The sequence below is a fragment of the Barbus barbus genome (assembly GCF_936440315.1).
Source record: "Barbus barbus genome assembly, chromosome: 22".
Lineage (NCBI taxonomy): Eukaryota > Metazoa > Chordata > Actinopteri > Cypriniformes > Cyprinidae > Barbus > Barbus barbus.
The window spans coordinates 19680316-19694453 of NC_136750.1; the positions used below are offsets into that span (position 1 = coordinate 19680316).

Sequence of the window (14138 nt, forward strand, 5' to 3'; positions counted from 1 at the left end):
TACTTTTACATATTAACCATTAGACAAAACTAGACATTAGTTTTTTTTTTTATAATGCTTTGTCAACAATAGCATGTAATGCCATATCCCACTGTATAACAAAGAGCATTTCACATGCATCAACAAGAAGGAACGAGGAAACAGAGAAGAAAAAGAGGAGTGAGGGTACATAAGCATCAGTTTACAGACAAATATGTATTATAGATATATTTACACTTCCATAGAATGTTACAATGCAATTTTAATAGACCAAAACAAATGATAAATTGTTTCAGTTGAACATTCACAAAAAGAGCATCGACATCAATTTAAAATTTTTGTAGAAATTCTTTTGTAGGATAAACTATGAATTAATTTATATTAGATATCCTTAACCTTATTTGTAAGGAGGAATTTTTGAGATAATGACCAAACTTGAGTCCAATTTACATTATTAAAGATATTGTTCTAGTAAACAAATAACAGAAGGCGTAGAAATAATCTCTTTCAAAAACAACGGCTATATCCGAAATCGCCCCCTATACCCTCATTCACTACTCCCTACATTAGTCCACTCATACAGCTCACTTGAAGGAGTGAATGAAAACGAGTGAGTGAACTCGGACACTGAGTGCACCGGAAGCACTGCCGCTTTTGCATAGTTTGCTTGCTGTTTAATAATCATTTGGTACGGGCAGCTCCAATAGTAAGATTGCAGGATTTATCTTGAACTCTGTCACGGAAATTATATATAAACCCTAATAGTCAATGTACAATTATTTTGTGCCGTGTAGTATTACGCTGTGGACGAGCGCTTCTAAAATGAATGAATGGATGATTGCGCTGCGGGCGCCATCTTCTGGTGAGACGCGGGAATTCACTACATAATACTTAACACTGAATCTGAACATATTACCACATTTTTATGATTTAAGTTCTCTACCCACTGAACTGCGAACATAACTGCAGTCATCTCTGCTGTATAAACTATCTAAAATCCTTTTACTTATTGTATAATTTAACTCTGGAATAACAACAGCTGATGCTATTCGATTAGACTCTGGATCTTTTGATCCATCTGTTTATATTTTTAAACATTATTTATTATACTCCATGTCCAAATATTGTCTCACTGCCAACTCCTTTGACATATATTTTTGTTTTTCAACTGAAGGGCAACTACTGGTGTCATATATAACCATGTTGGGACAGTAGATAATACTATCGTTGGATTTACATCAACTGCATTTCCACCCTTGAATATTCATACTTACAACATTTTTCCATGACTTTTTTAACTGGATGCTTTTCTCCATGACCTTTAATTGAAAGACGATACACCATTCTTTCCCCGATTTCTACTTGTAAAGATGCCACTGGAGATGTCCTAAATCCACCACAACAAATTCTTAATGCCTGAGATTGTATAATATCTACTTTCTCCCTCAAATACATTTCTGCTGAACAATATACCAAACTACCATAATCTATTGTTGATCTTATTAAAGCAGAAAAGTTGGATACAACCGGAAATTGTCAACAGCAAATCAGGCGGAGCTTAGGGCGGGACATCCGGTCATCTAAGGCGTGGATGAGCTCGCTGATTGGTCACATTTGAAAAATTAGTCTCTGACGCAGTGGAGGGACCGTTTGAACATCGGAGTTTGTATACGGACAAGAAGGCAACGGCGTCGTGGAACTAAACTAAAACATCTCAACATGATTAGGCAAGCGTAAGTATTTTATTCCCTGTTTTGTACTGTTCATATATCGAGTTATTAAACGTCCTTTTTTAAATCGAGTTTGTTTTCATATGAAAGTGATTTGTGAACTTACTCTCCGCCCGTCGCGTTTGTTTAACGATCATTGTTTGTACTTTCGGCTTAATTCGTTCATAATCTTGCATTATTTCTTAAGTTTTATGTTTATATCAGTAGTTTAATCACTTGTTTTCCCTATTAACGTTATTATTATTAAAACGTGCACTTGGTTTACTAAATGTGTTTCAATTCAAATATAATAAGCCCATAGTATTTTCCTATAGTAACTACTAAAACATAATAACTTAGATGGTTATAATTCTCTTTCAACCATAAGCATACTCGTTTAACTTGAACATATAACGTTCTATATGTGTTGTATGGAGTTTTTTTATTTTTTTTATTTTATTTATCTTTTTGCTTTTGTAACAGGAAGGGCAAGACCCCCCGCCGCCATCTTCCAAAAAAGCCTTCAAACAACCAGAAGGACCCTGTTGGAGTATGTTGTAACTTTGTTAACATTAGGATAATGAAAATCCTGACCAGTATATTAATTTGAGATGTGTTTTGCAGGTGTATTGTCGCGTGCGGCCATTGGGTGCAGAGGATGAGGAATGCTGTATTGAGGTTATAAGCAACACCACCATACAGTTACATGCCCCTGATGGGCTCAAAGCCAACAGAAATGGTGAATTCAAAGAGGTGAGTGCCTTTCTGCTCTCATTTTGCCAGTTAGGATTCTTTAAAACAAGACTTTCTTCTTTGTCATGCCTCTCCAATCCTGTTTCTTCTGTGCAACACAAAAGTGAATTTGTGTTGTTGTTGCACTCTTCTATGCAATGAATGTTTAAGAGTATTAGTTGGGTGGTCAGAATGCCGTGTTTGCTCTTTTGAGTCTTAACTTTTCAATTAACTGCTTTATCCAATATGCAAAACTGTTGTATCATTTTGTGCTGAAGGGAAATGTCAAGTTCTAGACCATGAAAGCAAAACCGTTCTTATGCAGGGTTTGTGCGTCTTGGTGTTAATAAATAGGTCTTGGAACAGAAAATCTTAAATTCATAAAATTGTGGCATTAATTTACATGCACTGCTGAAAATATATTATCTTTCTCAGTGTTTTTGTCTTGTTTTTCATTACAAATATCCAAATAACCTTAAATCAAGATGCATTTAAGTGAAATGCAAAATAAAGATATGAAGCCTTGTTTTCTGAGAAATTGAACATGGAGAGAATTTAAAGGGTTAGTTCACCCAAAATTACTCACCCTATGTCGTTCCAAACCCGTAAGACCTTCGTTTATCTTCAGAACATAAATTAAGATATTTTTAATGAAATCTTTAAACATTTGTACTGGAAAACAAGACAAAAATACTGAGGAAGAACATCCTTTTTTTTTTTTTTTGGCAGGTACAGTAAAAGTTATTGTTATTTCCATATTGTAGTGGTTGGGAACAGATGTATTTAATCCTTAAGCCTTTTTTCTTGTAAATGAGTTGAAGTATTAAAGGTCTGTTGGTTGTGTTTTTATACTCTGAAGTATTTCTAATACAACTCATTGTGTGCTCCCTAGATGTTTGTTTACATATTGATGTATTATGATTCCTTTAATTTATTCCTTAAATTATTTATTTTGTCCTAAAGCCTAAAATTTACTATCATAAAACGTGCAGGGGTGCATTTCCCAAAAGCAACTATTGTCAGAATTCCGTCGTTACCAATAGAGTTCAATGGAACTAACGACCATAGTTAGCTAATGAGGCTTTTGGGAAACACACCCAAAAATAGTTGGAATTAGGCTTTGTTTGAGTACTGAAATGAACTATAATAATTTGTCTTTTAGACACAATATTCCTTCAAAAAAGTGTTCGGAATTAAAACGACACAGAGGGAATTATTTGAAGATGTTGCCAAACCTCTAGTAGAAGACCTCATTCACTGTAAAAATGGTAAATATATTTTTCTGTACGCTTGTTGATTATGATGATGATTATTTAAACCCTCTGACTGACTGCAGTTTTCTTTTTAAACTAGGTCTGTTGTTCACCTATGGTGTCACTGGCAGTGGTAAAACTTATACAATGACTGGCTCACCTGGTCAAGGTGGGCTGCTTCCGCGTTCACTCGACATGATCTTCAACAGCATCGGCCCCTACCAGGCCAAGAGATATGTAAGCAAATTCATCAAGTTCATTTATTCCGTTATGGAAACTTAATTTTCCACCTTTTGAGCTATCTTGATTTCTCCCACATCAGGTTTTCAAGCCTGACGATAAAAATGGCATGGAGGTGCAGAATCAGGTAGATGCGCTCTTGGACCGACAGAAGCGAGACAGCCAGACAACTGTACCGAAGACCCCAACAACAAGGTTAATTCAAGTAATTAATGTTACAAAGTGCCTAATTGGTTTTAAATTAATTATAGTGAGTTTTTATATGCTGTTCTTGTTTTGTAGGCGAATTGACCCTGAGTTTGCTGACATGATCAGCCCAGAGGAGGCTTGTCAGGCAGATGGAGTGGATGAATACAGCAGCTACAGTGTCTTTGTCTCTTACATTGAGATTTACAACAACTACATCTATGATCTTTTGGAAGAGACTCCCTTTGACCCAATAAAACCCAAGTAAGTTGGCTAAGTTTACTGTGTTTTTGATCCAATAAATCCAGCCTTTGTCAGCATAAGAGCCTTCTTTCAAAAATAATTTTCTAAACATTTTATCGACCCTAAACTTTTGAGCATTAGTCTATGTAAAATCTGATCTACTTTAATTGGTTGTATCAGCAGTACCAATTTGTGGGTAACCAATAATTTTTATTTTTTTTGCTTAAATGTTTTCTCAATTGAAATTTTACTAGTTTAATTTGCATTTTTAATTTGGGTTTAGTCCCATTCACTTTTTTTCTAGTAATATCGTGGCACTTAGCTTATAGATAAATGTATTTTGTGTTTTCATTAGGTGGAATGGTGCAGGCACACCTCTGAGAAACAACACTGAGTTCATGTATGTGGCCAGTGAAATCCATTCATAGATGGACTTGCAGCCTTTTGATAATGAGATTCCTTCCTTTGTGTAGCTGTACTGCGCATCCTGTCTTATGCTTTCAAGTGCTTCTAGGGTGTCTGTGTCCGCTTTTGTCTTGGCTGTCTGTCTTGTGCTTTTGTTTTACTTGCTGGTAGGCGCCCATCCTGAGATTGAGCTTCGTTGAAACGTGGCTGAACAACTTGTTTTCCCTACTCTGTAGATACAGAAATGTTTTCATACTGCGTTTCACATTTCAGACCTCCCCAATCTAAAATACTGCGTGAAGATCAAAATCACAACATGTATGTGGCTGGGTGCACTGAGGTTGAGGTCAAGTCAACAGAGGAAGCTTTTGAAGTCTTTTGGAGAGGTAAGCTTATGCAGATGTTCACTTTATTAGGGGGTTTGTTTGTAGTTGGCAAACAGATGTTGTATGAGATCTCTTGTATTCTGAACACAGGTCAGAAGAAGCGCAGGATTGCAAACACGCAATTGAACCGTGAGTCCAGCCGCTCTCACAGTGTGTTCGTTGTTAAATTGGCACAAGCACCTCTGGATGCAGATGGAGACAATGTGCTTCAGGTCAGAGCTAATTCTAATGCCTTCACTTTTTTTTTTTTGTAAATGTTTAAATAAAATGTATTATTTTTAATAATAATGCTAAAAGAAGACACATGCAGTGTTCCTGCTTCTGGTCTTGTCACTTTTTTTTTTTTTTTTTTTTAAATCTTATTTTATTTGTTTGTAGGGGTTTGGCACCCCCTAGTGAGAATTATTCAGAAATTTCGCCTTAAATTTATACACCATAATAAGAGAGTCTGTCCTTGAGGGCCTACAGTTTATGGATAATTTCAGTTTGTAAATGGTAAGTCAGATAAAGCATTTGGATGAATCATGTGTTTGATTAATTTTAAAGTGTTTTAAATTAATCATGAGATGCTAAAGAAAAACCTCACCCAAAGATTAAAATGATCATTTAGTCACCCTTGTTCCAAACCCAGAGGACTCGAAGCTTAAAAGAAGATATTTTTAATGAAACCGGAATGTTTCTGTCTCTCCACTTAAAGTCCATTCCACCGAAACTGACGTTTCAACAGTATCTTACAGAAGCTGAAACCTGTTTGTGCGATGCAAAAAAATTGGCTTCCCTTTGCCATATTTGATGTGCTTTGTGTATTGATTAATGCTCATATGTAGCCCTGGACCACAAAACCAGTCTTGGGTTTTGGAAAAATGACCCATATGACTGGTTTTGTGGTCCAGGGTCTCACATGTGAATTGCTTAAATTAAATCTTTCATATGAAGTGCCACTTTGAAAACTTGAATTAAACTGCTTGATTAATATGGATTTCTTTTGCAATGTCTTTTACAAACTTTTTGTTGAACTTGTCGTGAACTCGTCAAAGTTTTGTTGGAATGGAGGGACAGAAATCTAAAGTTTAATTTAAAAATCTTAATTTGTGTTAAAAAAACTAATTAAAATCTTATGAGTTTGGAACAATGCAACTGAGTAATTGATGGCAATTTTCATTTATGTAAGAACTACACCTTAAAATGTGACATTTTGGCCATGCATTTTGAGATGATGTGCTCTGAATTGTGACAGTGGAACCACTGACCAAACACTTAATGTTTTGTTCCCTCTTTCAGGATAAGAATCAGGTGAATGTGAGCCAGTTGTGTCTGGTGGATCTGGCTGGCAGTGAACGCACTAGCAGAACCCGAGCAGAGGGCAGCCGTCTCCGTGAAGCAGGTCAGACAGCAGCACAAAGAACTACTTTTATTACCTTCAGGGTTATGATTTATGAAGACCATATGGATTTCTTTCTCTCACAGGCAACATCAATCAGTCTTTAATGACTCTGCGCACATGTATTGAAGTTCTAAGGGAGAATCAGATGTGTGGCACAAACAAGGTATGTGATGCATTAACTGACCATATGATTGGTTATAAAGGTTGGAAACATCAACGGCACTCTTGACTTCTGTCCTCAGATGGTTCCATACAGAGACTCCAAAGTGACCCATCTGTTCAAGAACTACTTTGATGGGGAAGGCAAAGTGAGGATGGTTGTGTGTGTAAATCCAAAAGCTGATGACTATGAGGAGACTTTGGTAAGCAATATTAACAAGTCAAAAGATGGATTCTTCCTCTTCAGATTTATTCTACTTGCACTGTGACATTTGGTTTTCTCACCTATGTGTAGCTGGTGATGCGCTTTGCTGAGATGACTCAGGAGGTTGAAGTGGCCCGGCCCGTTGACAGGCCCATCTGTGGCTTCACTGCTGGTCGCCGACAGAGAAACCAGGCCTTCAAAGAGGAGCTTACCCGTAGGCTGGAGGAACGTGGTGGTTCTGTAGATGGAGGTATTTTTGTGTGTGTGAACTTGTTACATTCTCAAAAAATGTGCAGTTTCTTTGATTCCATACTAAAGTCTCATACCGTTAGTTGTTTTTTTTTTATTTTTTATTTTTTGGTTATGTCAATTGTGATGTGTTCTGTTACAGAGTCTCCAACAGTATTAAACCAGCTGCTTCAGTCCTTCCCTCCACTTCCTCCCTGTGAGATCTCTGGCCCTAACGATGATGTTACACTGCCCAGACTCATTGAGGCCCTGGAGAAGAGGCACAAGATTCGACAGATGATGATTGAGGAGTACAATAAAACTGGTAAAATTATCACCTTATATAGAGCCGTTTAAATGTCTTCAAGTGCAATGTTTTTTCAAATTTCTGGCCATGATTCTGTTTCAGCCAACATGCTGAAGTCTGTGCTTCAACAGCAGGACAGCAACCTGCTCTCCAAGGAGAACTTCATCCAAGAGCAACGTGGCAAGCTTGGTGAAAAGGACAAAATGGTTCAAAACCAGAAGAATGAGATTGATCGTCTGGAAAAGAAATCCAAGATGCTGGAATACAAGGTATTTGCACAATCACTGAGTCAGCATAAAAAAAATAAAAAAGTACAATAATTTTCAAAAGGTGTTTTTTATTTATTTATTATTTTTTTTTTTTATAAGAAATTAATACTTGTATTTAGCAAGGATATATTAAATTGATCAAAAGTGACATGTGACATTAAGACACAGTGACATTACGTGTAATGTTATAATATTCTTTTAAGTAAATTTGAAAAACAAATGACAGTTACCCCAAAAATCTTGATAGTAAAAATGTTTAAGCACCAGATCAGTATATAAATTTCGGGCAGATTTTGAATGATATTTCTTACATTAGAAAACATTACTTGCATTAGATTTCTTTACGTTAGAAAATTTTAAGTTATTTCTTTTATTACTTTTTTGTATTTTGTCAAATGTAGCCTTGATGAGCATAAGTCTCTTTAAAGATTAAAACATTTGCTTCTAATGCATCTGCAAAATGTTTCTGTTACAGATTGACATTTTACAGAAAACTACCAACATCTATGAAGAGGACAAGCGATCTCTACAGCAGGAACTGGAGAGCAGAGAACAGAGGCTGCAAAGGGAAATGTCTGAAAAGAGACGCGTGGAAGCACGCATGCAAGGCGTTGTCACGGACGCCAAGCTTAAGTGGGAGAAGGAGTGTGTGAGTGTCTTCCCATAAACCATATGTGAAAGGATTTAAATTTTTTTTTTTTGTTTTTTTTTTTTGGTAGTTTAATTTGTTAGTGGCGTGTGATACATGCAGCTTTTGTTTGTTCTCTACAGGAGAGGCGGGTAAATGCCAAGCAGCTGGAAATGCAGAATAAGCTGTGGGTGAAGGATGAGAAACTCAAACAGCTCAAAGCCATTGTGACTGAGGGAAAGACAGAGAACCGACAGCCACAGCGGCCCTCCAGAGAAAAGGACAAAGTGCCTGCCAAGAGATCCGCTTCACCGTCGCCTGTTCCTGTACGTTTAACTGACATGCGTTTCTAGACCGCCTGCCCCTGAGATTTATGCCTAACCTAATCCACAAACCTCCTCTATATGTCCATGCATGGTCTGCTATGCAGTGTGTGTGTATAATTACCCTGTGCACTTTTTTATCGATTTCCACCTGTTTTTAATGCCATAAATGCTGTTTTTAATGTACTGGTGTGTGTTGCATGCAAACCATGTGTGTACTAATCATGTCGCTTGCAGTCTCCCTACAATGGCTCTCAGTCATCCCTCTCCTCCCTGGAGCCCATTTATAAATTCTCTCAGACGGTCAGGCCAGATCCTCACTTCCCCAGACCAGGCAATGTGTCTGTGGCCTCCTGTATCTCCGAGTGGGAGCAGGGTGTCCCGCAGTCTCGCAGGCAGGGTAGCCAGTCGCCTCCACACGGTAGGAAGAGAGCTCAGGGCCTTCCCTACAGTCTTAGCAGGAGAAGAGGCAGGTGTTGGGCCAGAGAGGTGCCTGTCCAGCCATCAGAGGTAGACCTAGAGGAACCGGGTCACTGGGTCAGTGGAGTATCTTGCTGTAGTTGTAGGTAGAGCTTCAACAAGACACTAATATAGACTCATTGTAGACCTTTTGATCTGTTTCTCAGCTGCACTAATTATTACCCAGAAGATATACATGTAAAATAAGGTATTATGTGCTGGTTATTTTAACCATGTAATGGCTTTGTTTTGCACTTTTAGACAATAAATTTGAGTTCATCTTCTTGTCATCTGTTACTCCCGCGCATAATTTAACTAAAATATGAAAAGCAATTGAATAATGTCAACATTTACAGCTTTAATATCTGCATACTGAAAAGCATATTTATCTTTTAGGGCTTGTTTGAATGGGAACGTATCTTCAGCTTTTTTTCTTTTCTCTTAACCGCTTGCTACGTTTAGTTTGTGCTTCTGTAGAGATTGATTAACACACTAACGCTTCAGACTGCTTAAGGACCATTTCTGTTTGTCTTACTGTGCTTGTTTTAATTGAATAGACTGGGCTGCCGGTTCGGCCTCTACACAGACGCTCGCACTCCGCAGGTGGGGAGAGGTGGGTTGATCATAAACCCACCACTAACGTGGACCTGGATACAGTTCTGCAGCCAAACATCCCCAATGCCATCAAAGTGAACGCTCCCAATGAGAAAGCTCTGTCCAAGTGTGACAAGTACGTTCTGACGCACCAGGAGGTAGCGTCAGATGGAGAGATTCAGACCAAACTAATCAAGGTAGCTTCCTTTTTCTAGTGGTCTTGCTCAATCTGACTGGTTTTGGTAGTCAGCTCAAACTAAAGTCTTTTGGTTTTTATCAGGGTGAAGTGTTCAAAACTAGAGGTGGAGGACAGGCTGTTCAGTTCACAGATATCGAAACACTCAAGCAAGAAAACCCTGTTGCTGCCAGGTAATGACCTCTGATGCAATTCAAACTTGGCAGCATGTATAATTTCTCAGTCTCAAATTAAATTCTCTGTATTGTTGGGCTTTTTGACTGTAGCCGTAAGAGACGATCATCAGAGACTGGCCCAAATGGTGAGCCTATGGAAGGAGACTGGACTGATGTGGAGACGAGGGTAAAATAACAATGAATTTTTTTTTGGTATATTAAAAACTGGCTCTCATCAAATTCATTGAAACAGTGATATTGTGAAACAGTATTGCAATTTAACATTTTTGTTTTAATATATTTTAAAATGTAATTTATTCCTGTGATTGCAATGCAAAATTTTCAAAAGCTATTTCTCCAGTTTTCAGTGTCACACGATCCTTTAGAAGTTATTGTATTGTAAAAAAAAAAACAAATATTGAAAGTAGTTGTGCTCTTAATTTTTGTGAGAATCCTTTTAATTCTTTGAGCAGTTCAAAATGAACAGCATTTGAAATTAAATTTGTTACATTGAATGTTTTTACTGTCACTTTTGATCAGTTTAATTCATTCTCGTGGAATAATTTCTATTAAAAAAAACCCCTGCAAACTTGCTGACCCCAAACTTTTGAATGGGGTTGTGTGCATATGTTTATACATTTTAAATATTATTTAGTCATTTAGCAGACGCTTTTATCCAAAGCGACTTACAAATGAGGACAACAGAAGCAATCAACTGTAGTATTAAAACAACTAAAAACGAAGCTAAAACGTTCTAAATACTACCTATGCACATTTTAAAAATAAAGAAATTAAATAAAAATGACATGCATACAACAATTTCAAAACTTAACATTTAAATGAAGAAAAAAATAAAGCTAAAAACAATTCAAGATTATTAAAGAACAAAAGGTACGAGTATAAAAATGATTCTAACATAACACTAAGCCAAAAAACAACTATATATATGTACAACCACACACACACACACATGCATACATGCATTTTATATATTTCATTTCCATTTAGTTTGTTGAAGTATTAAAATAACTCAAATTAAATAAAACTTAAACTTAAAAGAACTATACAGACATAAGTTCAGACATTATTTAACTAAAATTAAAATGGATAAATACAAATCACGACAGTATAGTTTATCAGTAATCCTAAGAAATAACACTGGCAAACACACATGCTAAAAACAACTTACTTGCACATAGTAAGAAATGGTTATTAAAACAGAAACAGAAGTGAAACAAGTAGTAGAAAAGAGGAGAAATAAAAAGCGATAATTATCTTTTGCCGGTGTGCTAGCCCGGTAGAGTCGATGGTCTTTACACTCGGTCTTCACTCGAGGAGGCCTTCACACGACAACTGCCGCGACCGCTGCTGCGCGGTAAACTAAGCTTTTTTTTTTATACCCATCTAACAAAATACTAATTTAATTGAGCTGAACACACTTCTTGTTTTTTCACAACAAATGGCCAATCAAGCGCAGACACTGACAAGATACGCGAGACAGAACGAGACCAAACGTGACATGAATATAGGAAAATGTTTCTTAACCTGTCTCTTGTCTTTATTCTCTAGTGCTCTGTGGGTGTGGAGATGAGAGCTGGCTCAAACTTGGGACCTGGATACCAGCATCACGGATATCCAAAGTAAGCTGTTTATTTGCATACAGTTTCACTTGTTTCTAGTCATACTGGTGAAAACCTTTTTTTTTTTTTTTAATTGCCTCAATTTTGTTTTGTAGACGCAGAAAGCCTTGAGACTGCTCTGTTATTGGCATCACAGCAGAGTCCTTTCCTCTCGAAGCCTCTTATCACTGTGTGCAATAGCAAATTCACTTTATAATATTTAACTATTTTTAAATGCTTTTATGGAAGAACTCTTTTTATAGAATACTACACATGTTCACCAAAGCTGTTTTTGTACTGCATTTTCTACCTGGGTGTTGCCATGTAAAATTCACATTTGGTGCAAGTGTGGGTCTGGGTGGGTTTCAAAAAGTGTTACAAATGTTGTTTTCTAACTGTCTCAAGCACATTAGGTGTTTTTTTTTTTATATATATGTATATGTGTGTGTATACTCTCATGCATTTGGACAGTTAGGACAATTGAAGCGTTTGCTGGTGTTTCTTTAAAATTCCTTTAGTAAATGTCATTTTCATGACTTTAGTATGCAGCACCTTGGAACAGCACTCTTTCCATGTAGTTTCACTTGTTTGGCATTGCTGCAGACGAAACTGTTAATAAACAGCATTTGATATACTTGTCTGGTTCATATAGTGGGTTATTTTGCTCATTATGTCTTTAATTTTTCCTTTGGTTCATTTGTAATGGTGTAGTTCTCCAAGCACTTGGTATGGTTCTGTAAGGAAGCAGTAGATGGCAGCAGTGCTTAAACTATAGCGGTCAGGTGTTTTAATTCTTACACCAAAATGGCCATAGGTCGTATTGTTTCATGTAGACAGTGGATACTTTAAGATGGAGTATTAGACTTAAACAGTGAAAAATGAAGGAAGATGTCACAATGGAGTGTTTTGTCATGAAGCTGTAATTGTCAGATTATGTTAAAGGTGTGACTTAATTTCTTGAGATATTTCGCACTAATTAAAAAGTGTGAATCATGCATAAAATACAGGCCAAGAAATTAGCTTGACTATTAGTACACAAATTGTTGTAAGAGCTTACGAAATGTAAGCTGTTTAGTCCACAGCCGGTAGTTGAGAACACTTATATGGAAACCTATTGAAAAGTCAACTTTACTCTGACCTACAGAATCCCATGTAAGTGCAAGAAAATATTAAAATTACTTATGAATGTCAATGGTGAATATTTTATTAAATACATTAGTGTTATTAGCTTGTAATTCTCACAAAATATCCTTTAGTCGCCTCTGCCTTAATGAGTGACAACATCTGTCATTATTATAAAATTCAGTCTAAAATAATTACGATTAAAGTGGATAATTTAATTAGATTTGATGCATTATTTAATAATTACAATTTAACTTGGCTTTACTGAAATGCATTAAAATCTTCAATTCACACAGACCTGATGGAAATGTGCCAGACAGTGTGTTACTGAAATCACGCTTCGAGTATGACTAAAATACATCCCAAAACTTAGCCGTATCGAAACGCTTGATTTGGCCGTTTTCACCCCTTTGACACTAAAAAGAGAGAAAACAATAGAATGTTTTCTTTGTTTGAATTTTTGAGTTGAGCTCTTTGTTTTTGGAAGGTGTCATGCTTCTGTTTTTGATGAAAGATTCAATACAGTCTCAAAGATATTGGATCAAAATAATGATTACCTTCATATAATCTGAAAATGTTCATACATCTCCCACATATGGTATGAGCACAAACACGTATGCTCGTCTTTATGATGGTATGAAGGAGTTAGAGAATAAACACCGATTTCTGAGGAAAAGTAAGCTATGGCTTTTTTCCCCTAAAAGAGTTCAACAGATCTTCACACACTAAGACAGATTGGTGAATTAGATTGCAGAAAATTGCTGACTTTGTGCTTAGCATGACATGTGTTTCATTAGGTTATAAATGGTTATTAAAAATGGTCATTGGTTCTGGCAATTTTAATCAGGTTCCTTCCATCAAGCTTTCCTTTTGTGAGCCTACAGTCATTCTGCATGTATGTAATTGTGTTTTTGGTGGGTTACTGTTGGTTGGGTTTAAGATGTTAGTGGGTGATTGAGTGTTTGCTGCTTTGAGCAGAAGTAATTTTGTATCAGGATAAAAAGTATGGCTGTGCGTACAGGTCAAGGAGTTCGAAGCGGCAGCAATTCCGCTGAAGTACCTGAAGTGGGCCATGTCTAAAGAGTTTGAAGCCCAGACATTCCATTTCAAATGAGGCAAACTTCCTCCAAAATATTTCCCCCAATATTTCAGCTTCCTTCCTGGATTTACCTTTTGATTAAAAAGATTGCTTACAAGGCCCGAACTGCAAGTTTAATTTTGAAAGAATTTTGTTTCCTACCATTCATTCCCACAGCAAAGCTTGCGAACATTATGCAATGGTTTTTCTGCTCTGACTCAAGGGTATGTTTTTGCAACTGAATCCGCTCCTATGTCTTTCTGCAGTGTTTGGGATTTT

General features: G+C 36.7%; 1 protein-coding gene across 6 annotated transcripts; it reads left to right on the forward strand.

The window, feature by feature from the left end:
- Positions 1-1613: 1613 nt before the first annotated feature.
- Positions 1614-12296, forward strand: LOC306887965 (kinesin-like protein KIF23). 6 transcript variants are annotated; one of them, XM_079446027.1, is made up of 24 exons: positions 1622-1712; positions 2172-2238; positions 2313-2441; positions 3583-3688; positions 3774-3910; positions 3996-4108; positions 4196-4363; positions 4698-4742; positions 5021-5133; positions 5224-5345; positions 6415-6517; positions 6601-6680; positions 6760-6879; positions 6972-7131; positions 7273-7434; positions 7519-7685; positions 8161-8334; positions 8457-8639; positions 8874-9173; positions 9653-9886; positions 9970-10058; positions 10152-10227; positions 11610-11680; positions 11776-12295. In XM_079446027.1, the coding sequence occupies exons 1-24, from the start codon at positions 1699-1701 to the stop codon at positions 11789-11791; spliced, it is 2949 nt and encodes a 982-aa protein (XP_079302153.1). In that variant the 5' UTR covers positions 1622-1698; the 3' UTR covers positions 11792-12295. The 6 variants fall into 6 exon arrangements, 5 of the variants coding, with proteins under 5 accessions (XP_079302155.1, XP_079302157.1, XP_079302154.1 ...); XM_079446029.1 differs by lacking the exon at positions 4698-4742 and having other exon boundaries at positions 1614-1706; XM_079446028.1 differs by lacking the exon at positions 4698-4742 and having other exon boundaries at positions 1620-1712.
- The last annotated feature ends 1842 nt before the right edge of the window (positions 12297-14138 follow it).

What these genes read in the sequence shown, in the direction of transcription:
- LOC306887965 (XM_079446027.1), top strand. An exon ending in ACCAGAAGGACCCTGTTGGA is followed by an intron (nt 2,239 to 2,312) that starts GTATGTTGTAAC and finishes TGTGTTTTGCAG; the next exon opens with GTGTATTGTCGCGTGCGGCC. An exon ending in CCTACCAGGCCAAGAGATAT is followed by an intron (nt 3,911 to 3,995) that starts GTAAGCAAATTC and finishes CTCCCACATCAG; the next exon opens with GTTTTCAAGCCTGACGATAA.